Source organism: Polistes fuscatus, unplaced genomic scaffold (assembly GCF_010416935.1).
Source record: "Polistes fuscatus isolate 324 unplaced genomic scaffold, CU_Pfus_HIC Scaffold21, whole genome shotgun sequence".
NCBI lineage: Eukaryota > Metazoa > Arthropoda > Insecta > Hymenoptera > Vespidae > Polistes > Polistes fuscatus.
The window spans coordinates 2,292,754-2,312,305 of NW_025113098.1; the positions used below are offsets into that span (position 1 = coordinate 2,292,754).

General features: G+C 27.1%; 1 protein-coding gene and 2 long non-coding RNA genes across 4 annotated transcripts in view; 2 read left to right on the plus strand and 1 right to left on the minus strand.

Annotated features, from left to right (window-relative positions):
- LOC122517744 overlaps nucleotides 1–11,419 on the minus strand; it is a 25,461-nt gene extending 14,042 nt beyond the window's left edge. Inside the window, exons 1-5 of one of the 2 annotated variants that reach the window (XM_043636293.1) lie at nucleotides 11,334–11,419; nucleotides 9,277–10,386; nucleotides 1,714–1,815; nucleotides 959–1,096; nucleotides 69–152 (exon numbers count right to left, since the gene is read on the minus strand). In XM_043636293.1, coding sequence (XP_043492228.1) covers nucleotides 69–152; nucleotides 959–1,096; nucleotides 1,714–1,815; nucleotides 9,277–10,354 — 1,402 coding nt within the window. In that variant the 5' untranslated portion in view covers nucleotides 10,355–10,386; nucleotides 11,334–11,419. Of the gene's footprint in view, nucleotides 1–68; nucleotides 153–958; nucleotides 1,097–1,713; nucleotides 1,816–9,276; nucleotides 10,918–11,333 lie in introns of those variants that run through there. The other variant, XM_043636294.1, reaches the window with a different exon arrangement.
- A 377-nt stretch (nucleotides 11,420–11,796) lies between these two features.
- On the plus strand, nucleotides 11,797–14,232 carry LOC122517632. The gene is made up of 2 exons (XR_006303898.1): nucleotides 11,797–11,886; nucleotides 13,993–14,232. It is a non-coding gene; the product is annotated as an uncharacterized LOC122517632 (long non-coding RNA).
- A 1,639-nt stretch (nucleotides 14,233–15,871) lies between these two features.
- Nucleotides 15,872–16,912, plus strand: LOC122517633. The gene is made up of 3 exons (XR_006303899.1): nucleotides 15,872–16,001; nucleotides 16,218–16,455; nucleotides 16,682–16,912. It is a non-coding gene; the product is annotated as an uncharacterized LOC122517633 (long non-coding RNA).
- Nucleotides 16,913–19,552: the final 2,640 nt, after the last annotated feature.

Below are 19,552 nucleotides of genomic sequence, written 5' to 3' on the forward strand. Positions count from 1 at the left end.
AGGAAAGAAGAATGTATGTACATACATATACATGTATATATGTATGTATAGTAAATACATTCACTTACCAAGTTCATCTGATGGTACTAATTTCGAAGCAATAGATCGCATCGCAATGAATGATGTTCCATTTACTATTTCAACCAAAGCACCTAAATAAAATATACAAATATTTATGTATAATATTATATGATATAATTGATATATATATAAGTACAAGTACCTTGTTATAATATTTTTCGAAATATAAATTACAAAAATATAAACTATTGGACAATATTTTACAAACCCTCAAAGAATATTAATAAATTTGTTTCATATTTTTTAATATTAAAAAAATATTATATGATATAATTGATATATATAAGTACAAGTACCATGTTATAATATTTTTCTTTTATGATTCGAAATATAAATTACAAAAAATATAAACTATTGGACAATATTTTACAAACCCTCAAAGAATATTAATAAATTTGTTTCATATTTTTTAATATTAAAAATATATTATATGATATAATTGATATATATATAAGTACAAGTACCATGTTATAATATTTTTTTTTTAAGATTCGAAATATAAATTACACAAAATATAAACTATTGGACAATATTTTACAAACCCTCAAAGAGTATTAATAAATTTGTTTCATATTTTTTTATATAACGATATAATATTAAAAAATATTATATGATATAATTGATATATATAAGTACAAGTACCATGTTATAATATTTTTCTTTTATGATTCGAAATATAAATTACCAAAAATATAAACTATTAGACAATATTTTACAAACCCTCAAAGAATATTACTAAATTTGTTTCATATTTTTTGATATAACGATATAATATTAAACAAAAATATATCATTCACCCATACTTTGGAATGTTGTAATATATAAAAATCTACATTACCGACGGAGTGTATTTAAATAATTAAAAATTGTTTCTTACCCAAATAAATCATCCAATCGGTCGTTGCAAATGCGTATACGAAACTCGCTAATATTTTACTCATGCAACTCATTATTCCAACTATGGCATCGTCTACTTTGAGTATATGACTAAAAACACCAACGGATAATGTGGTTCCTGTAAAAATGATCGATAACATTTTTTCAATATACACGTTGCATATTTAAAATGACATTTTTTTAATTCTGACGGAAGGATATAATCGTTTGAAAATATTTTTTCTATAGGATTACGGATATGAACGGAATACGTTTAACAAATGTATATAAATAGATTCTCTAGAAGAAAAACATAACAAAAAAAAAACAAAAAAAAGAACATTGTTCTTCTTAATGTACCTACATATTACCAAGATTAATTCAAACGATAACTAATTGCTTGACTTGTTATTCATTTTTAATAACACCTGTCTGTTCTTTACGTAAGATCCATCACCGTCTGGTATTATTATTTTCAAATATAATGAAACAACAACCAAAAATATATATATATATTTTAAATAATAAAATAAAATATAAAATAAAAAATAAATATAAAATAAAAAATAAAATATAAAATAAATATAAAATAAAAAATATATATATAATATTATTATAAAAATAATAAAATAAATAATATATATAAATATAAAATAATTAAAACATATATATATTTTAAATAATAAATAAATTGTTATATTTTAAATTTTGTAATTGTGATAAAATAATGAAATTAATATTGAAATATAATCTTACCAATAAGATTGGTCACCATACCATACGTGGACCACATACTAAACGTAACTTCATTCCAATTGTATCTATATCTCATATATAAATACAATACTGCCATTTCACCTAAAACAAAATTCGACATTTATAATATATATTTCATTGTATTATTTATGAATTGTTTTATGTAGGTTTTCTTTTTTTTTTTTGTCATTTGACGTATAATTCTTAATAGTATTGTTCAAAGTCCATCCACATGATTCATACCTCCATTATCGGATTATTTTATGCATGGAAAATGTTTATAAAACCTTGATAACTATGAATAAATTAAACTTTTTTCTCTTATCATTCCGATTTCTTACATTTCTATTTGAATAATTCAAGATTTTACTTGCATAACGTTACGCGGATGGAAGATTTTTAAATGTTACATCTGTTGACGTTTAAAGTGATCATTATAATTATTATTATTATTATTATTAAAACGAAGAGTAAATTATTTTTGGTTTAATGGCAAATTAATCTTTCGTCAAAAATGATTTTTTGAAAGTTTTTGAGATTTTTAAAAGTATCCTAACGAATCAATTCAAATTTAACCCTTCCTCGATCCCCCTTAGAACATTTTCTTTGAATATTATTGTTATTTAATTATTTAAAATAAACAAAAAATATCCTGAACATATTTACCATTTAGGATAAATTTTAATTATTCGAATATATAAATGATATCTAAAAAGATTGAAACCTTGCCAATGAAGGGTTGAATTTTGGAATATTTCTGTGTCCAATGTGTAACATCCTTTCTCTCTCTCTCTTTCTCACACACACACACATATGCACATTCATACATAAGTTTAAAGCTTCGCACGGTCGTGGGTGATGGAGGAATTCCGCTTAAATTCAGTAATTTTCACGTGTTATTACCTGACATTACGTAAGAATGCAAGGTTACACAACAAGTTCGTTTATCACGGTCTTCATTTAATCGTTTCCGTCGAGCTCGCGGGTCTTTATCGCATTTATCCTTTTGCTCTTCTTGAAACCATATCCATGCCCCCCCCCCGCTCAATACCATTTTAGGAATCTTACGTGTTAATTTCGCTTGTTAAATGTGCGTTATGACGGAAGTCTCACTCTCTTTCGTGAAACGTGTTTGGATTATTAAAACAATGCTACGGCCTATGTCTAACATCATTTTCTCTTTTTCAAATATTTCTTGCATTCATTTAATTAACCTCCCACCCCCACCTCCTCTTTTAGTGTTAAATACCGTCAACTGAAAGTGTTTAGTATCAAACATTGTTCGCATTGTCTAACTCGCCAGGCATTGTTCACATTGACCGATCCGTCAATTTTTCTCTGACATTTTATGAACCTTTTTAGATCGATTTATAACTCGACAAAGTATTTTCTAAAAGAGTGTACTTTAATTTAATATGAAAATCATGAAAATCCGCATGTGTTATAAATATAAAAAATATTCAAAGTATATTAACCGGAACAAATCGCAGTTTAATGTTAACTTTAATGTAAAAAATGTATACTAGCAATGAAAAGGTTGATATGTTGTTAATATTTGACGAATGTAAAAGGAATACACGTGAAGCAGTAAATCTGTATACTGCAAAGTACCCAGAGATTCACCTGTATAAAGCGAACTGTTTGTGTTTTAAGTGACACTAAAAAAAAAATGTTTTCAAATTTTGTTTTGGTTGCAATGTATAGTCAATCATAAACAGATGAACTTTTGTTGAAAGTATTTGTTTGTCAGGTTATAGCAAGTATTTGAAAAATCGTGACTAGAGTTATGTGGGACACCCTGTATATGCGCGTATGCGTTCATAGCACTCAAAGGGTGTTTTAACTATGCATCTATTTGCATAATCATTCATTTTAATTGAAATTAATATTTAAATGAATTAATCAACGAGAATTTTGATAAACAGGGGGTGGTTTACGTTTAATATTATTTGATTGTTAGACAAATTTGTTTCTAATTATTCATTAAATCTGAATTAATTGTAAATTAATTATGATGTGCACGTTCACAAACGTTTGAAATCAAACACAACTAGAGAATATTTAATGTTAGAATATTTCCAAATTTACAAATTACGTTAGAAACCAAACTAGAATTGAAACGCAACTGGAATATTTAAATATATATAAAATACGAGTTACGTACAAATCATAGTAATCTACAAAACGTATAATGGATTCTAATTATTTCGTAAAGCTTTCTAAATTTTAAACATAAACGTAAAAACGTGTTACAAATTTTAAATTTCCCTTTAATGTTTCTTTTTCTTTTTAGGGAATTGTTTCTTTATTTTTTGGTTTGTTTGTTTCTTTCTTTTTTAAAATGCATCATCAATTTCGCAATCATACGAAGGTATCTGCTAAATAACCGAATAGAAAACGTATTCTCTATCTCCTTGACACAAATTTCAAATATAATGCTAATTCATGCGCATCTTACGAGTAAAATAAAATAATCATTCGTCAAAATAATAATCGTCTGTTGCGAAATGTGTGTGTTGTACGATTTCATCCGTATCGACGAATCAACTACCGTATCTCAAACAAAAGAAAAAAAAAAAAAAAAGATTTATTTTATCGTATTTTAATTACTACTTTTATTTATTTTTCTATCTATAAAAGATCTGAAATTACAATAAATCACGATGATTCGTACACACGTTTGTTCCTTCGTTCGTTCGTTCGTTATTAGCATATTATATAGTGTCGCGTGTTGCAATAGTAATACTATCCATTTTTAAATGCAAGAGAAAGGTATACGGTGTAACAGTAACTACGAAACATGGATTATTATTACCATCGTAAAATAATATCATTCGAATTTATTTACATGAATATTTGAATAAGACAAAAAATATATATATAGTAATCGTATACATTAAACCTTGACCGATATATTTATCTTACTTCATATTATATTAATAATTATAATATAAATATTAAAATAAAATATATTTATATTATAAATATTTTATATTGAATAAAATATAAAATATATATTAATTGTATACATTAAACCTTGACCCATATATTTATCTTACTTCATATTATATTAATAATTATAATATAAATATTAAAATAAAATATATTTATATTATAAATATTTTATATTGAATAAAATACAAAATATATGGCAATTGTATATTAAACCTTGACCCATATATTTATCTTACCATATATTATATAAATAATTATAATATAAATATTAAAATAAAATATATTTATATTATAAATATTTTATATTGAATAAAATAAAAAATATATATATAGTAATCGTATATTAAACCTTGACCCATATATTTATCTTACCATATATTATATTAATAATTATAATATATAAATATTTTGAAATAAAATAAAATTTATATAATACTGTTTTTTTTATAATTAAATTTATTATCATCTCATTCGTTATTGAATAAAATATAAAATATATATATTAATCGTATATTAAACCTTGACCCATATATTTATCTTACCAAATATTTATTTAATATTATTTTTTTTTGTAATTAAATTTATTATCATCTCATTCGTAAAACAATTTGATCGAATTCATCGAAACTATCCTATCAATTGATAATAATTTAAATAAACGAAAAGAAAAAAAGGTAAATGAATTTATTCGTTGATATTCAAACAGAATGAAGAAGATAAATAATAATAATAATAATAATAAAAAAAGTATGGAATAACGGAGGAAATGAAAGTAAAATTCTTTTATTTTTTCTTTTTTTTTTTCTTATTTCATTCGTATAATTAATTCACGTACGCTTATGCAGGAAGACATGTCATTTTACGTTTCAAATCTAATATATACATAGGTATAAATTAGATACAACTGTAGTCATTGTGTTTAAGAGAACGTTAATGACAATAAATCGACTTAGAGATACGTAAGTGTAATTTGGTATTCGTCCAGCGTGCTTATTCGACCGGTAATTAATCCATTTCATTTGCATCAATATAAGGTACCCATCATAAAGCAAAATCACTATTGCACACGTATGTATACGAACATTGAATAATGCATTGCTATAATAATGCCTTTAATTTCGATCAATCGTATAATTATAAATAAGTACGTATAATAATACTAAATACCAAACGCTATCGATGTAAAAATAATTAATCCTGCAATAACGATTACATTTAACTGTAATCTGTATTAAAAAAAAAAAAAAGGAAAAAGAATAAATAAATCTGTAACACGTTCGTGATTAATTAATTTCTTGTTTTTTTTATCTTTGCAACAAATAATAAGAGTATTAGTTGGATTTAAAGAATACAATTGGCGTGGTATTTAATTTTATTTTATTACAATCTTAATATAATAAAATTAAATCTGTAATTTTCGTGTTATTAATCTGTCCATGTGATTTTTTCGTACTTTTTTATTATTATTTTTTTATTTTTATCTTTGCAACAAATAATAAGAGTATTAGTTGGATTTAAAGAATACAATTGGCGTGGTATTTAATTTTATTTTATTACAATCTTAATATAATAAAATTAAATCTGTCATTTTCGTGTTATTAATCTGTCCATGTGATTTTTTCGTACTTTTTTATTATTTTTTTATTTTATCTTTGCAACAAATAATAAGAGTATTAGTTGGTTTTAAAGAATACAATTGGCGTGGTATTTAATTTTATTTTATTACAATCTTAATATAATAAAATTAAATCTGTAATTTTCGTGTTATTAATCTGTCCATGTGATTTTTTCGTACTTTTTATTATTTTTTTTTTAATTTTATTTTTGCAACAAATATAAGAGTACAGTCGATTATTTATGGAGGGTCACCATAAGTGTTCGCGATTTAAAAAGAATATAATAGTGACATTTAAAATTTTATTTTCCTATTATCTGTATAAAATAAATCTGTAACGTTAATAATTAATCTATCGATGTAACGTTTTTTCTTTTCTACTTTTTGCAAGAAATAATTTTGAACAAATAAGTATATGGTCAGTTATTTAGGTCTCCATAAGTGTCTACAATTTAAAGAATACAATGGAGGTATTTAAGATAATTTTAACATCCGACTCGATAATTACTTTTCCACGTGATTTTCTTTGATGAAATGGTAATTGCATACGAGTTTCATAATCTCTCAAGTATTCTCGATTATATGATATTTTATACTACGAATAATTTCGTATATATATATATAAATAATTTTTTACAATAATAGATACAAAATGAGATAATAATAAACAATATATATATATATATATATATATATATATATATATATATATATATATTTTCATTTAGTTAAATTTATAATTGAAAATTGATCCCTATCTTTTTACAAACAAATCCTTGGTAATATTTTAATGGTGAATCTCTTTCAGATTAATTCCCACGATAAAAAAACTTTAGTTATCATTAATTGAAATGAAAAATGTATTATTCTAATACATTAAATCTATATATATAGTATCTTTGTAATTATTTCTTGGAATTAGTATTTAACGTAAAAAGAAAAACAACAAACCACGTAATTTGTTAGAAATATTATAAATACATTTTATGTTATATAGACTAAAGATGTTTATGAAATTTAATTGAAAGTAATTTGAACGTTGAGAGTTCGTAGAAAAATAAAATTCTAACATTTCATCTATACTTTCTCTTAATCAATGGATGTGCAAAACTATCACTAAGAAGGTATATGAAATTACAGTAAAAAATGTATATATGTATATACTTGACATTATTAATAATGATTGCACGTACGATCTAACATTTTTTCTAGGAAAGAGAAAGGATTGGATAATACTGAACTATAGTTCTTCTATTAATAGTATAAAATATTAAAAATGATATAAAATAGTGTATTTATAAAGTAATAAAATATCTTGTGACAATGGGTAATTAATTAGATTCTTACATTAGTTATTTATTTATTCGCGAGATAAATTATTCTTATAGCTTGGCGTATAACTTTCTATAAGGAAATTTATTGATTTAAGAAAAAACAAAATATATATATATATATTTTCATTTAGTTAAATCTATAATTGAAAATTGATCCCTATCTTCTTACAAACAAATCCTTGGTAATATTTTAATGGTGAATCTCTTTCAGATTAATTCCCACGATAAGAAAACTTTAGTTATCATTAATTGAAATGAAAAATGTATTATTCTAATACATTAAATCTATATATATAGTATCTTTGTAATTATTTCTTGGAATTAGTATTTAACATAAAAAGAAAAACAACAAACCACGTAATTTGTTAGAAATATTACAAATACATTTTATGGTATATAGATTAAAGATGTTTATGGAATTTAATTGAAAAGTAATTTGAACGTTGAGAGTTCGTAGAAAAATAAAATTCTAATATTTCATCTATACTTTCTCTTAATCAATGGATGTGCAAAACTATCACTAAGAAGGTATATATGAAATTACAGTAAAAAATGTATATATATGTATATACTTGACATTATTAATAATGATTGTACGTACGATCTAACATTTTTTCTAGGAAAGAGAAAGGATTGGATAATATTGAACTATAGTTCTTCTATTAATAGTATAAAATATAAAAAAATGATATAAAATAGTGTATTTATAAAATAATAAAATATCTTGTGAGAATGGGTAATTAATTAGATTCTTACATTAGTTATTTATTTATTCGCGAGATAAATTATTCTTATAGCTTGGCGTATAACTTTCTATAAGGAAATTTATTGATTTAAGAAAAAACAAAATATATATATATATATGACAAATAAAACGAATAAATCAAAAAAAAATAAGAATGCTAATTAAATTCGCGAATGATAATTTATTTCTACGATTAAAATGTTAAGAATAAATAAAAATTTTCTCATCGATAACTTTCTAAAATAAAATAAAATAAAAATAGAGTAACAATCTAATACTCGTTGATAGAAAATTTAACGATATCCAACGAAGAAATTGTATCGAACGTTTCAATTATTATTATTATTACAAACATTATTTTAACGTTTATATAAAATGATCTGTCTTTAAATAAAAAAAAAAAAAAATTCACATTTTTTATACAATAATGAATAATTCGTGATATTAAACTTATTAAAAATAATTTCATTTTTTTGTATTTAACAAACAATAATGACGGATTATAATAATAATAATAATCTTTGAATGAAACGTAGAAAAACTAAAAAGGATAAAGTTCAATGAACAAGATTTCACTTGAAAATTGATTACCGATCAATCTAGTTGTTAAATAACATAGTACTAGAGATAATTATTAAAAAAGATAAAAAAATAAAAGTAGAACAAGTTGAAAGTAATCGAGTAGAACATTCACCAAACGAGTTTAACTACCCAACATAGAAATGAATATAATATTTAATATTTTTGTGTGTTGTTTGTCCTACGTCCAACGTTTCGTATTACAAATCCTTTTACCATATATATAAACAAGAGTATAATTTACAAATCAACACCATTAACCATATTGAGAATGACATTTGACCCATAGAAAATAAGAAAGAAAGAAAAAAAAGAAAAAAAAGAAAAGAACTCACCATACAATGGTCCAATGACGACCATCACAATGATCATAAGCATGATGACCCTTTTCTGTCTATTATTAGCACCCTTTTTGAAGGCAACGCTGAATGTCTCTTCGATGTGTTTCAATGAAAAAAAGTCCTTGGCCGAGGCAAGAAAAGATATTTTTTGGTTGTTCTTCTTATCCGGAAGTTTGTTGTCTTTGTCAATGGTTTGTTGTTTGTTCGTTGGTCTTGGTGGTTCTTTGATAACGACCAATCCGTATACAAAACTCATGACATAACATATCATAGATATACTGAATACACCATAGAAACCAAGTTTCATGTACAAAACACCGGATAGGGCCATACCTATTGGTACGCCAAGCGAAAAGAAAACATTAGCCGCACCTATTCTCAATGTCCTCGATTCTATCGACGTTATGTCTGCGATGTAACTGAATACACCCATAAACATTGTGAACCAACCACCGGCCAACGAAGGCCACAACGCTTCCAAAACACCGGTAGCCTCCATCGGTAATTCGTAAAACCAATAAGTGCATGCTATCAAACTGACACTACTCAAAAATTCTCCAACAATGGGCAACAGCATACACGGTTTCCTGTAACCAGTTTTGTCGCTCCAAGCCCCCATAAATAATATCAACAATATAGGTAGACCACTTTGCAATGCAGTTTTCCACGTTTGCATTCCCGCGACCAATTGTTGAACAGCCGTTTCTTCGGCCTCCAGACCCGTTGTATTTCTTGCCGCCAAATTCGTACAAATCTCGTCGGAATATGCCAAATTAACTCGGCAAGCTTTTTCTAGATTTAAATTTTGCGTTGCCAATGATGCCAACATACTTGGTATCACGTAACAAGCTATCATCGGTTCCACTGTTATGTTGCTCGTTAAAAGCGTCCATTTTTGGCGTAGAGTCATAGATTTCCACGGTATCGTTATTTCTTCTTCTTTCATTTTCATCGGTTCGATCTTTTTTTCCGGATTAACGGCGGGTGGTGGTGTAACCGTTGCTGCTGCTGCTGCTGCTGTTGCTGCTGTTGTTGCTGTTGCTGCTGCTGCTGCTGCAGTTGCATTCGCCATCTCGAACGAGATGGCTCCCCGATGTTTTATGTCTGTGTATTATGTATGTATGTATATATTTTGTTAAACAAACGAGTATTATTATGGTAGTAGTAAGTGTTTCTTCTTTCCTTTTAGATTAATATACTTATTGTTTAGATTTCTTTAAAAAAGATTTGATATGCAAGATTGATATGCAATATTTTGTTGTTTTTTAAGATAATCAGTAGTAGCAATTCCGCGATGGTGATACGTAAAACAACTGTGTTTTCTCTATTTCTCTCTCTCTCTGTTAAAAAAAGAAAGACAAACGATATAAATGTTGATATGTAGGGTAGACCGTCAATGTAGAACGCGAGAACGAATGCTGCACGGATAGTGGTACTCGATACAGTCAGAACTCGCGTTAAATATGTTCGCACTAATGCGTAGTACGAGAGTGTGTAGGTGCTTTTCCAAGTGGTACGAGTCAATAATAATTGCTCGTACCCGCGAGATAAAACCCCGGTCTTGTGTTTTCTTTGAAATATTTTTACTTCCAACTGACAGACGATTTTCTATGAAATTTTTTAAGCTCTTTTCTTTTTTTTTCTTTTTCTTATTTATCTACACCTTTCTGTTTTTTTTTCTTCTTTCTCTCTGTCTCTCTCTCTCCTCTCTTTAATATTTTTTTTTTTTTTCATAGAAACTCATACATGATGTTAAATGATACTTTATCAAATTTTTAATTACGAATTATTTGTCTAAAGTTTAATTTAACTTTGATTTATCTGTAATTAATATTATTGACTTTTCGATCGTACGATAATTGTTAAAATTCATTCAACGATTATCATTTTCCTTCAGCTTTTAAAGAAAGAAAAAAAAATAAAAAGAAGTTCATTAAATTGAAATATATACATATACATATATATATCTAAAATAGTTCATTAAAAATTGAAACTATATATATATATCTATATATAATAATAATAATAATGAAATTGTTCAATGAGTTTACTTATATTGGAAAGTATCTCTTTTAATTTTATCGAGACACCGAGTCCGCGAGATACACCGTCCGCGTTGTTACTTCTGTCTAATGTTCCATTGTAAATCGTGATACGCGTGTTGGCTTCTTCTTCCCTCCATCTTTTTCCTCCTCCTCCTTCCACCTTCCTCCTCCTCCTCCTCCTCCTCCTCCTCTTATTTCATCTTCTCCTGTGTGTACCACTACCACCACCACCAATATCACTTTTCTCTCTCTCTCTCTCTCTCTCTCTCTCTCTCTCTCTCACTCTCACTCTCTACTCTCACTTACTCTCTCTCTGTCTCTTACTTCACCATCAGCTAACGATTTCCTTCTTCTTTCTCCTCCACCACCTCCACCACCTCATCCTCATCCTCATCCTCCTATTCCTCCCCCCTCTTCCACAACCTAATGTTCTTCCCCTCTTCGATATTGAGGAGAGTTGCCCCTCGAGTACATCCACCCAGTAGTCTGGTCCATACTCTAAACGTTTGCCAGTGCTTCATCAGAGTACATCTAAACAACAGTTACTTTTTTACAAACGGTATTCTTTTCTTACCAGTTCCTATGGATAATAATAATAATAATAATAATAATAATTCAATTAGTTGTTTGTCAAGTCTCGAAAATGAAAATTATTATTAATCAATGTATCACAGGGTAGTTGGACAAGGTACAAAAAGAACAATCAGAACGTCACGTTTTGATCTTGTTGAACGTTTCGTCCCTTTATTGGGACTTATTCAGTAACTCGATCATCAATTTGTTCGGAATCTTTTATGTATTAAAAAGATATACATTATTTAATTTTAATAATATACTATACTTAGCACACACACACATTTCTTTTTTACCTTGTCCAATTATTATTATTAATAATAATAATAATAATAATAATCATCATCAACGACAACAACAATGATAATACGATCACGTGAACGCAAGAACAAGAAGAAGAATCATGCGAGTAATACACTTAAGAATTCTCTCCCATTCTTCTTATTGTCGATATAATGTTTTTTCGGGTCAAGGTCAGCCCAAGAAGCGGTCCCCATAAAACACCAAGGTCCGTTCTTAGAGTATCAGTTTGAGGTACCACTACTTGAAACTTTTTGGCCTTGATTTTAATCCAACACACCTTTTTTCTTTTTTTTTTATATAATTATTCTATTAAATTTATATTGAATTTTCTTCCCCCCTTTTTTTTTCTTTTTTTTTATCGTTCGTTTTTTAATCTCGTTGTTAGATTTTGTTTCTTTTTATTTTTGATTCGAGAATTCCTCTGAATATCAATATGGCGTCCCTCTTTCCTAACCTAATTCTCATCGGTTCATTAACATTATTAAATTTGTCTTTTATTTCTCGTTCCCGTTTATCAGATTTCTTTATTTTATTTTATTCTTTGTACAATGATTCTTGTCGAACAATATGATCGTATTTTTTAAAACCGTTTATATTTTTTTTGTTTCTAATTCATATACGTACGATTATTATTCTGATCGTTAGACGAGTTGTTACATTTTTCTTTCGTACGTTAATAACATTTACTTTTTATTAATAATATTTTACAACATTTTTAAAACGAATGATCGATTATTATTATTATTATTATTATATTTGTTAACAATATATTCTTTCTTTTTTTAATTTATTTATTTTAGTTTTATTCTTCTTCTCTTCCGCTGTCATCACTCTTGCGACAAATTGTGTTTTCTAACATTCCGAATATGTTTTATTATTTTACCAACGATGTGACCCGATAAAAAAAAAAAAAAGAAAAAGATAAGCAAAAAGAATATACAGTTGAACAATTGACAATAATGTTGAGTTGTTTCGTTCAAAAAATAATAAGAAGTAATAATAATAATAATAATAATCATAAGAAGAATAATAATAGAAGGAAAAAGAGAAGAAAAAAAAGAAACATAAATCACATTTTCACTTCGCACGGATAATTTATTGCGACGTTTATAATCTTTCCCATCGTTTTAATGCTCAATTAAAAATCTCGATATTAATGAGTCTAGGTCACGCAAACAGTCTCTGATATGCAAGAGTTAATGAAAAGTAACCTGAAACTAAAATGCTAACGAGAATGACCTGGATGCTCTGCGATGAGGTCAGATCTTGGACGAGTCAGGTTTGGTGTTGTGGTGCTTTTGGTGGGGGGAGGCGGGCCGTACATGATTTTATATGCTGGCGATTAAATTACAAATACGTTTTTAGCGGGTTGATTCCGTATAACTAAAGTAAAATAATATAAAAATATAATAAAATAATAGATCATAATATTCTTATATATATGTAGTGATGAGAATTAGGGTTAGGAAAGAGGGACGCCATATGATATTCAGAGGAATTCTGAATCAACAAATAAAAAGAAACAATATATATATTATAATATAATATAATATAAATATAATAAAATAAAAAAAATAAATAAATAAATAAAAACAAACGTATAAGAAAAATTACGAATATTTTGTTTATTATTATCACATTTATCTTTATTCTTATTATTATCATTATTATACTTAATTTATTGGAATTAGAATCTGTACGAAAGAATAACTGATTAAAAAAAATCCAATTGTTTGATTTAACACAAATTATACAACTTTTGTAATATAGAATGAAACAATTGTTACAGATCTAACAATGTGTATCAAAGTCTACGTTAATACATTCAAATGCAAATGATTGGGAGAATTTTTCTTCGACCTTCTATCAACCGAGACGATTACGCTAAGTCATCGTGATCATTATTACGAACTCGAACAGAAATAGTTATCGATCGTTTTACAAAAAAAAAAAAAGAAATAAAAAAAGATCCTTACCCAACGGATTTAATTTTCTTCCGTGATTCCGTGACGTATCGTCTCGCCACAAATAAAAAACAAACCATTTCATTTTTTATCCTTCGCGTCATTTGCATAATCGAGCCCCCGTTATTCGTTCGATGCTCGTAAAAACCCTCGTCGAGATATTTTTCAACGATTAGTACGATTGTTATGTATTAAAAAACGGGAAAATGGTAAACGTTATATTATTTTTTTTCTTTTTCTTTGATATATTTATTTATTTATATTATTATTTTTATGAAGTGTGTAAGACTAATATATATATAAATATTACTATTATAAATTAAATTTTCATTAATTATTATATTATATAATATAATATGTATGTAAGAATTGTTAAAAATAATTGAACTCAGAAACATTTGTTTCTAAAAAAATAAATATTAAATAATATATAATATAATATATAAAAAATAAATATTAAATATTATAAATTAAATTTATATTAAATATTATATATTATATTATATAATATAATGTGTATGTAAGAATTGTTAAAAATAATTGAACTCAGAAACATTTGTTTCTAAAAAAATAAATATTAAATAATATATAATATAATATATTAAAAAATAAAATAAAATTGTAAATTAACTTATATTAAATATTATAGATATATTATATAAATATATGTATGTAGAATTGTTAAAAATAATTGAACTCAGACACATTTGTTTCTAAAAAATATAATATTAAATAATCTATGTAATATATTAAAAAATAAATACTCATCTTATAAATTAAACTTTATATTAAATATTAAATATTATATTATATAATATACTGTGAATGTGTGTAAGAATTGTTAAAAATAATTGAACTCAGAAACATTTGTTTGCCACAGATGATTCATTGTTTAATTGAATTATTTAGAAATCTGCGATCATATTTTAACAGGAATACCGATTAGTTATATTACGAAGGTGTCATTATCCTTTATACCGGGTGAATCATTAAATTAAGATATAATACTTTATTGACATTATACTATATATGACAAATTGAATTAACTAAGTCATTTTCTATTATGATAAATAAAATATAAAGATCATTGATAACTCTGTCAAGGCCAGTTTTTAATGAAAGTTATTTTTATGAATAAGATCACGAATATAAGATATAAGAGTAAATATACTCAAGTGTTAATACCTTGAATATTTTATCTCCTAAAATGTGTTGTACGAATTGTTATTAACAACTATGTCCGCATGATTAATCCAAATTGTCTTTACAAAAAAAAAATAAAAGATTAAAAAAGATACTTCGAAATGATACAAACAAATAATAAACGTTGCGAAAGATAAATTTAACGTGGAGGAAAACAAAAAATGAAAAGAAAAGAATGAAATAAAAATGACACAAGAAGAATGAAATTGTTTGGGGGAAAAAATTTCGCATAAATCCACCGACCCACCCACTCCAACAAGTACGATTTGATTATGATCAGTGAATCGAAATAAAATGGTTTTTTTTTTTTCTTTTCTTTTTCAGTAGTATGGCAGATAACAATAATATCTCAGGAAACACACACACCACACACACAACACACATTATGCATCTACGGTCGGCCCTGGCTCTTAAGTTGATTGTATGACGTCGTCAAGTGAGTAATGCTTGCAATTCGAGTGATGCTTGTAAAATATTCGATTCAGTTCTATAACAGTTCTGTTGTGTTGCAAGATTTAGACGACGGTGTTGTACCCGATCTTCTTTCGTAGCTTCTATCCTACTACCTCTAATTGCATACTATATGCAATGTGTGGTTAAACGCCCATATTATATATACACGTATATATACGTTAGGTATATACATCATATACTATAGCTTTATTATATATATATATAGATATATTATATATTTTTATTATATTTTTATAATAAAATAATATTTATTATATATATAATTAAATTAATAATAATTATAATATAAATAATTAATAATTTATATATATAATTAAATAATAATATATATATATATATTATTATATATACATATATATATATATGTATGTAGGGTTGGGAAAAATTTGAGAAGTGTACGTGTAGAAATTTTCAAAATTATTAATAGACGATTTCTTTATAAAGTATCACCAAGTAAATGGTATTCTTTATTTATCATATCTGTGATAGTATGAGTATAATTAAAATTCACACCATGATCTTACACATAATGATACTTAAGAAGAAATGTCCAGCACTTTAGCCACCACATTCTAATTTGGGAGAATGTGGGAGATGTACTTTGCCTAACGGTAAACACATTATTGTTATCGTTACAATTTATATTTCTGTCAATCAAAATGTTACTGATCTAATAGATTTCATTCACGAGACATTGTAAGCTTATAACAGAAAGGTGTATTATAAAACTATTGAGAAAATAATATCATGTACTTCCACTCATATACTTGAAAAAAATCACGGATTGAGATTAATACAATTTTTAATAATCCGAACTTCATTTGGATTTTGTTTCAGGTAGAACACTTGGGAACGACGAGGTATGGTACAACCATTGGATGCGGTGTTTTCACGATTCGTAAACCACGTATCTACCGACACACACACCCACACACACGTTCATGTATCGTATTTTAGTTACCATAAACTTCTTGTTACAGTGATTAATAATGACGACACTATTCATCTAATTAATATTCAAAATGATAATAATAGTTAAGATAATAATAAAAATATAAATAAATCAACCTTCTCCTAACAATGTATTTATGTATGATATGTAAAATATATTTATGTAAAATAATTGATGTATAATATTTTGTCGAATAGCCATAAAAAATGTAAAGAGAATAAAAATATATACATTATTTATAAGGATTTTAATGGATGTGTTTATTTACCCTTTTTACCTACTATACAAAAAAAAAGATTTAATTCAATCTCCAACAAGATTTTTATATTCAAAAAAATTTATAGAAAGATACGGGTTTTTTTAGCTACAATATAATATCGGCCTTTTTTTTAATCTAGTAAAAAAAGTTCGTATGTTTTACGGAAATTTTCCTTAATGATTAAATTATAATTTTTCTTAAAAATATATTATACATATATATACTTAAACTTTAACATTTCACTTAAATATGAATGACTATGAAGACAATTATTTAATTCAAACAGTGAGTAAGCAAGCTACTCGAGTGAGCCACTATAGTGGCTCATCGACCTGGAAAAAATAATCGATAAAGCCAATATAGTGGCAGGCCGGCTAAGGCCTATATCGGTAATTGCAGTGCTCTACATTTATCCATCGACCGTCGGTAACTCCCACTGTCGGTAACTCCACTGTCGGTAACTCCACTGTCGGTAACTCCCACTGTCGGTAACTCCACTGTCGGTAATATTTATAAAACATCGACCGTTTTTTATGAGAGTTTGTACTTTAATAATATTGACCGTCAGGAACCTAAATACAAAATATTACCGAAGTAGAGTAAAAAAATTTTTAAGTCTATTATTACCGACGGTGGCAGTTACCGACGGTGGCAGTTACCGACGGTCGATGGATAAGGGTAGAGCACTGCAATTACCGATATAGGCCTTAGCCGGCCTGCCACTAAAGTGGCTTTAGCGATTATTTTTTCCAGGTCGATGAGCCATTATAGTGGCTCACACGAGTAGCTTACTTGTTCACTATTTAAATTAAATAATCGTTTTAAAGAATATATTACGATTTCAAAAGCAACATTACATATGATGTATAACGTAATATCTTATTACCGATTCTTTAGAAAGAAACAGTCTGCTTTCTATCAACTGCAGCTATGATTTAAAAAAGAAACCTGTAAAAAAAATATTATTCTAGGACTGTAAAAATGCAATGGATCAATCGAATGCAATCTCTTTTATACATCGCAACTTTAATTACTATAATTTTGGACTACTCCCTGGTATCTGTAAATACATAAAAGTTATTAAAAAACATTATAAAGTAATTAGTTTCTGTATATTAAATGGATAAAAGGAACAAAGAAAAAAGGAATAAGGATATGATATTAATTAGAGATTTAAAAGAAACTAATTACAATTATAATGTTTATGGCAAGCGGTCTTTGGCTAGATTTTACTTGCAATGGAATGTTTAACATATAAAATATGTTAAACATTATACTGAAAGTAAAATACCATTGCCCAGGTCTAACCACGAGGAGGTAACCGCTTCTGAAGACCCGGGATGTGCATCCTGAAGATGTCCCCATCCGACGACCTAAGTCGAAACCCATAGAAAATGAAAATCCCGAGAAGGGAAATCCGGAATATCAAATAAAGAATGAGAAGAAAGAATAAGAAATGATAAAAGAAACCTGATAACAAATAAAACACAATTAAAATACATATCACACGCGTGCGATGCTAAAACGAGAAGAATAAATACATAAAAATTTTACATTTAATAATACACTTAATTATACAATTAATTGTACAGATAATTATTTAACATTATACTTTATTAAAAGTAAGTCCTTTTCTGGTCCTCTTCTGGTCCTGGTGTGGTCCTCGTTCTGTCCTGGTGTGGTCCTCGTGCTGTCCTGGCGTGGTCCTGTGTCCTGTCAACCTGAAACAAACAAAACAAAAAATAAAAGGGGAAAGAAGTGGAAAGGTAGGCATTTTAAAGTGAAACTTTTTACGTTTTTTTTTTAAGTGGTATCCCCCCGGTTGGACTAATCCACTGACTCTAATCTTAATTACGAGGAACTTACGCTGCACGTACAGTTTGCCACCGGTGCCAATGGCCTTGGTAGACATCCCATACAATGCAGTTTCAGTTCCTATGCTACGTGCATATTCATGCATATCAAAACGCGAATTAAAACCCGAATGAAAACGCGATAAAATAAATAAATACGACGAGGAACTTAGACTTGACGCAACCAGCCGGGTACCTCGACCAGTCACGTGTCGCTTCGGTCCCTATGCTAAATGCATCGATGCACACCAAATCGCGAAGTTAAGAAAACGGGTAATAATAAAATATATTACGAGGAACTTCCACTCCACGCAACCAATTGGGTACGTGTAGCTTCGGTTCCTATGCTAAATGCATCGATGCATACCAAAACGCGAATTAAAACCCGATAGAAATAATATATACGACGAAAAATCTAAACGAAACAAAGAAATCAACGCAACACGATCGATTAGAAGCTAACAGCAGGCGTGTAAAGCCTGTCTAACAGATAGCCGTGGACCTAACCGTCTAACTGATCGCGCACGTTATTCCTCCGATCGCTTTCGATTCCTATGCTAAATGCATGTATGCTTGCAAAGTCTTGAGTTAAAAAGAGCAAAGTAAAAAAAAAAAAAAATAAAAAAACAAGATAGGGCGTTTCA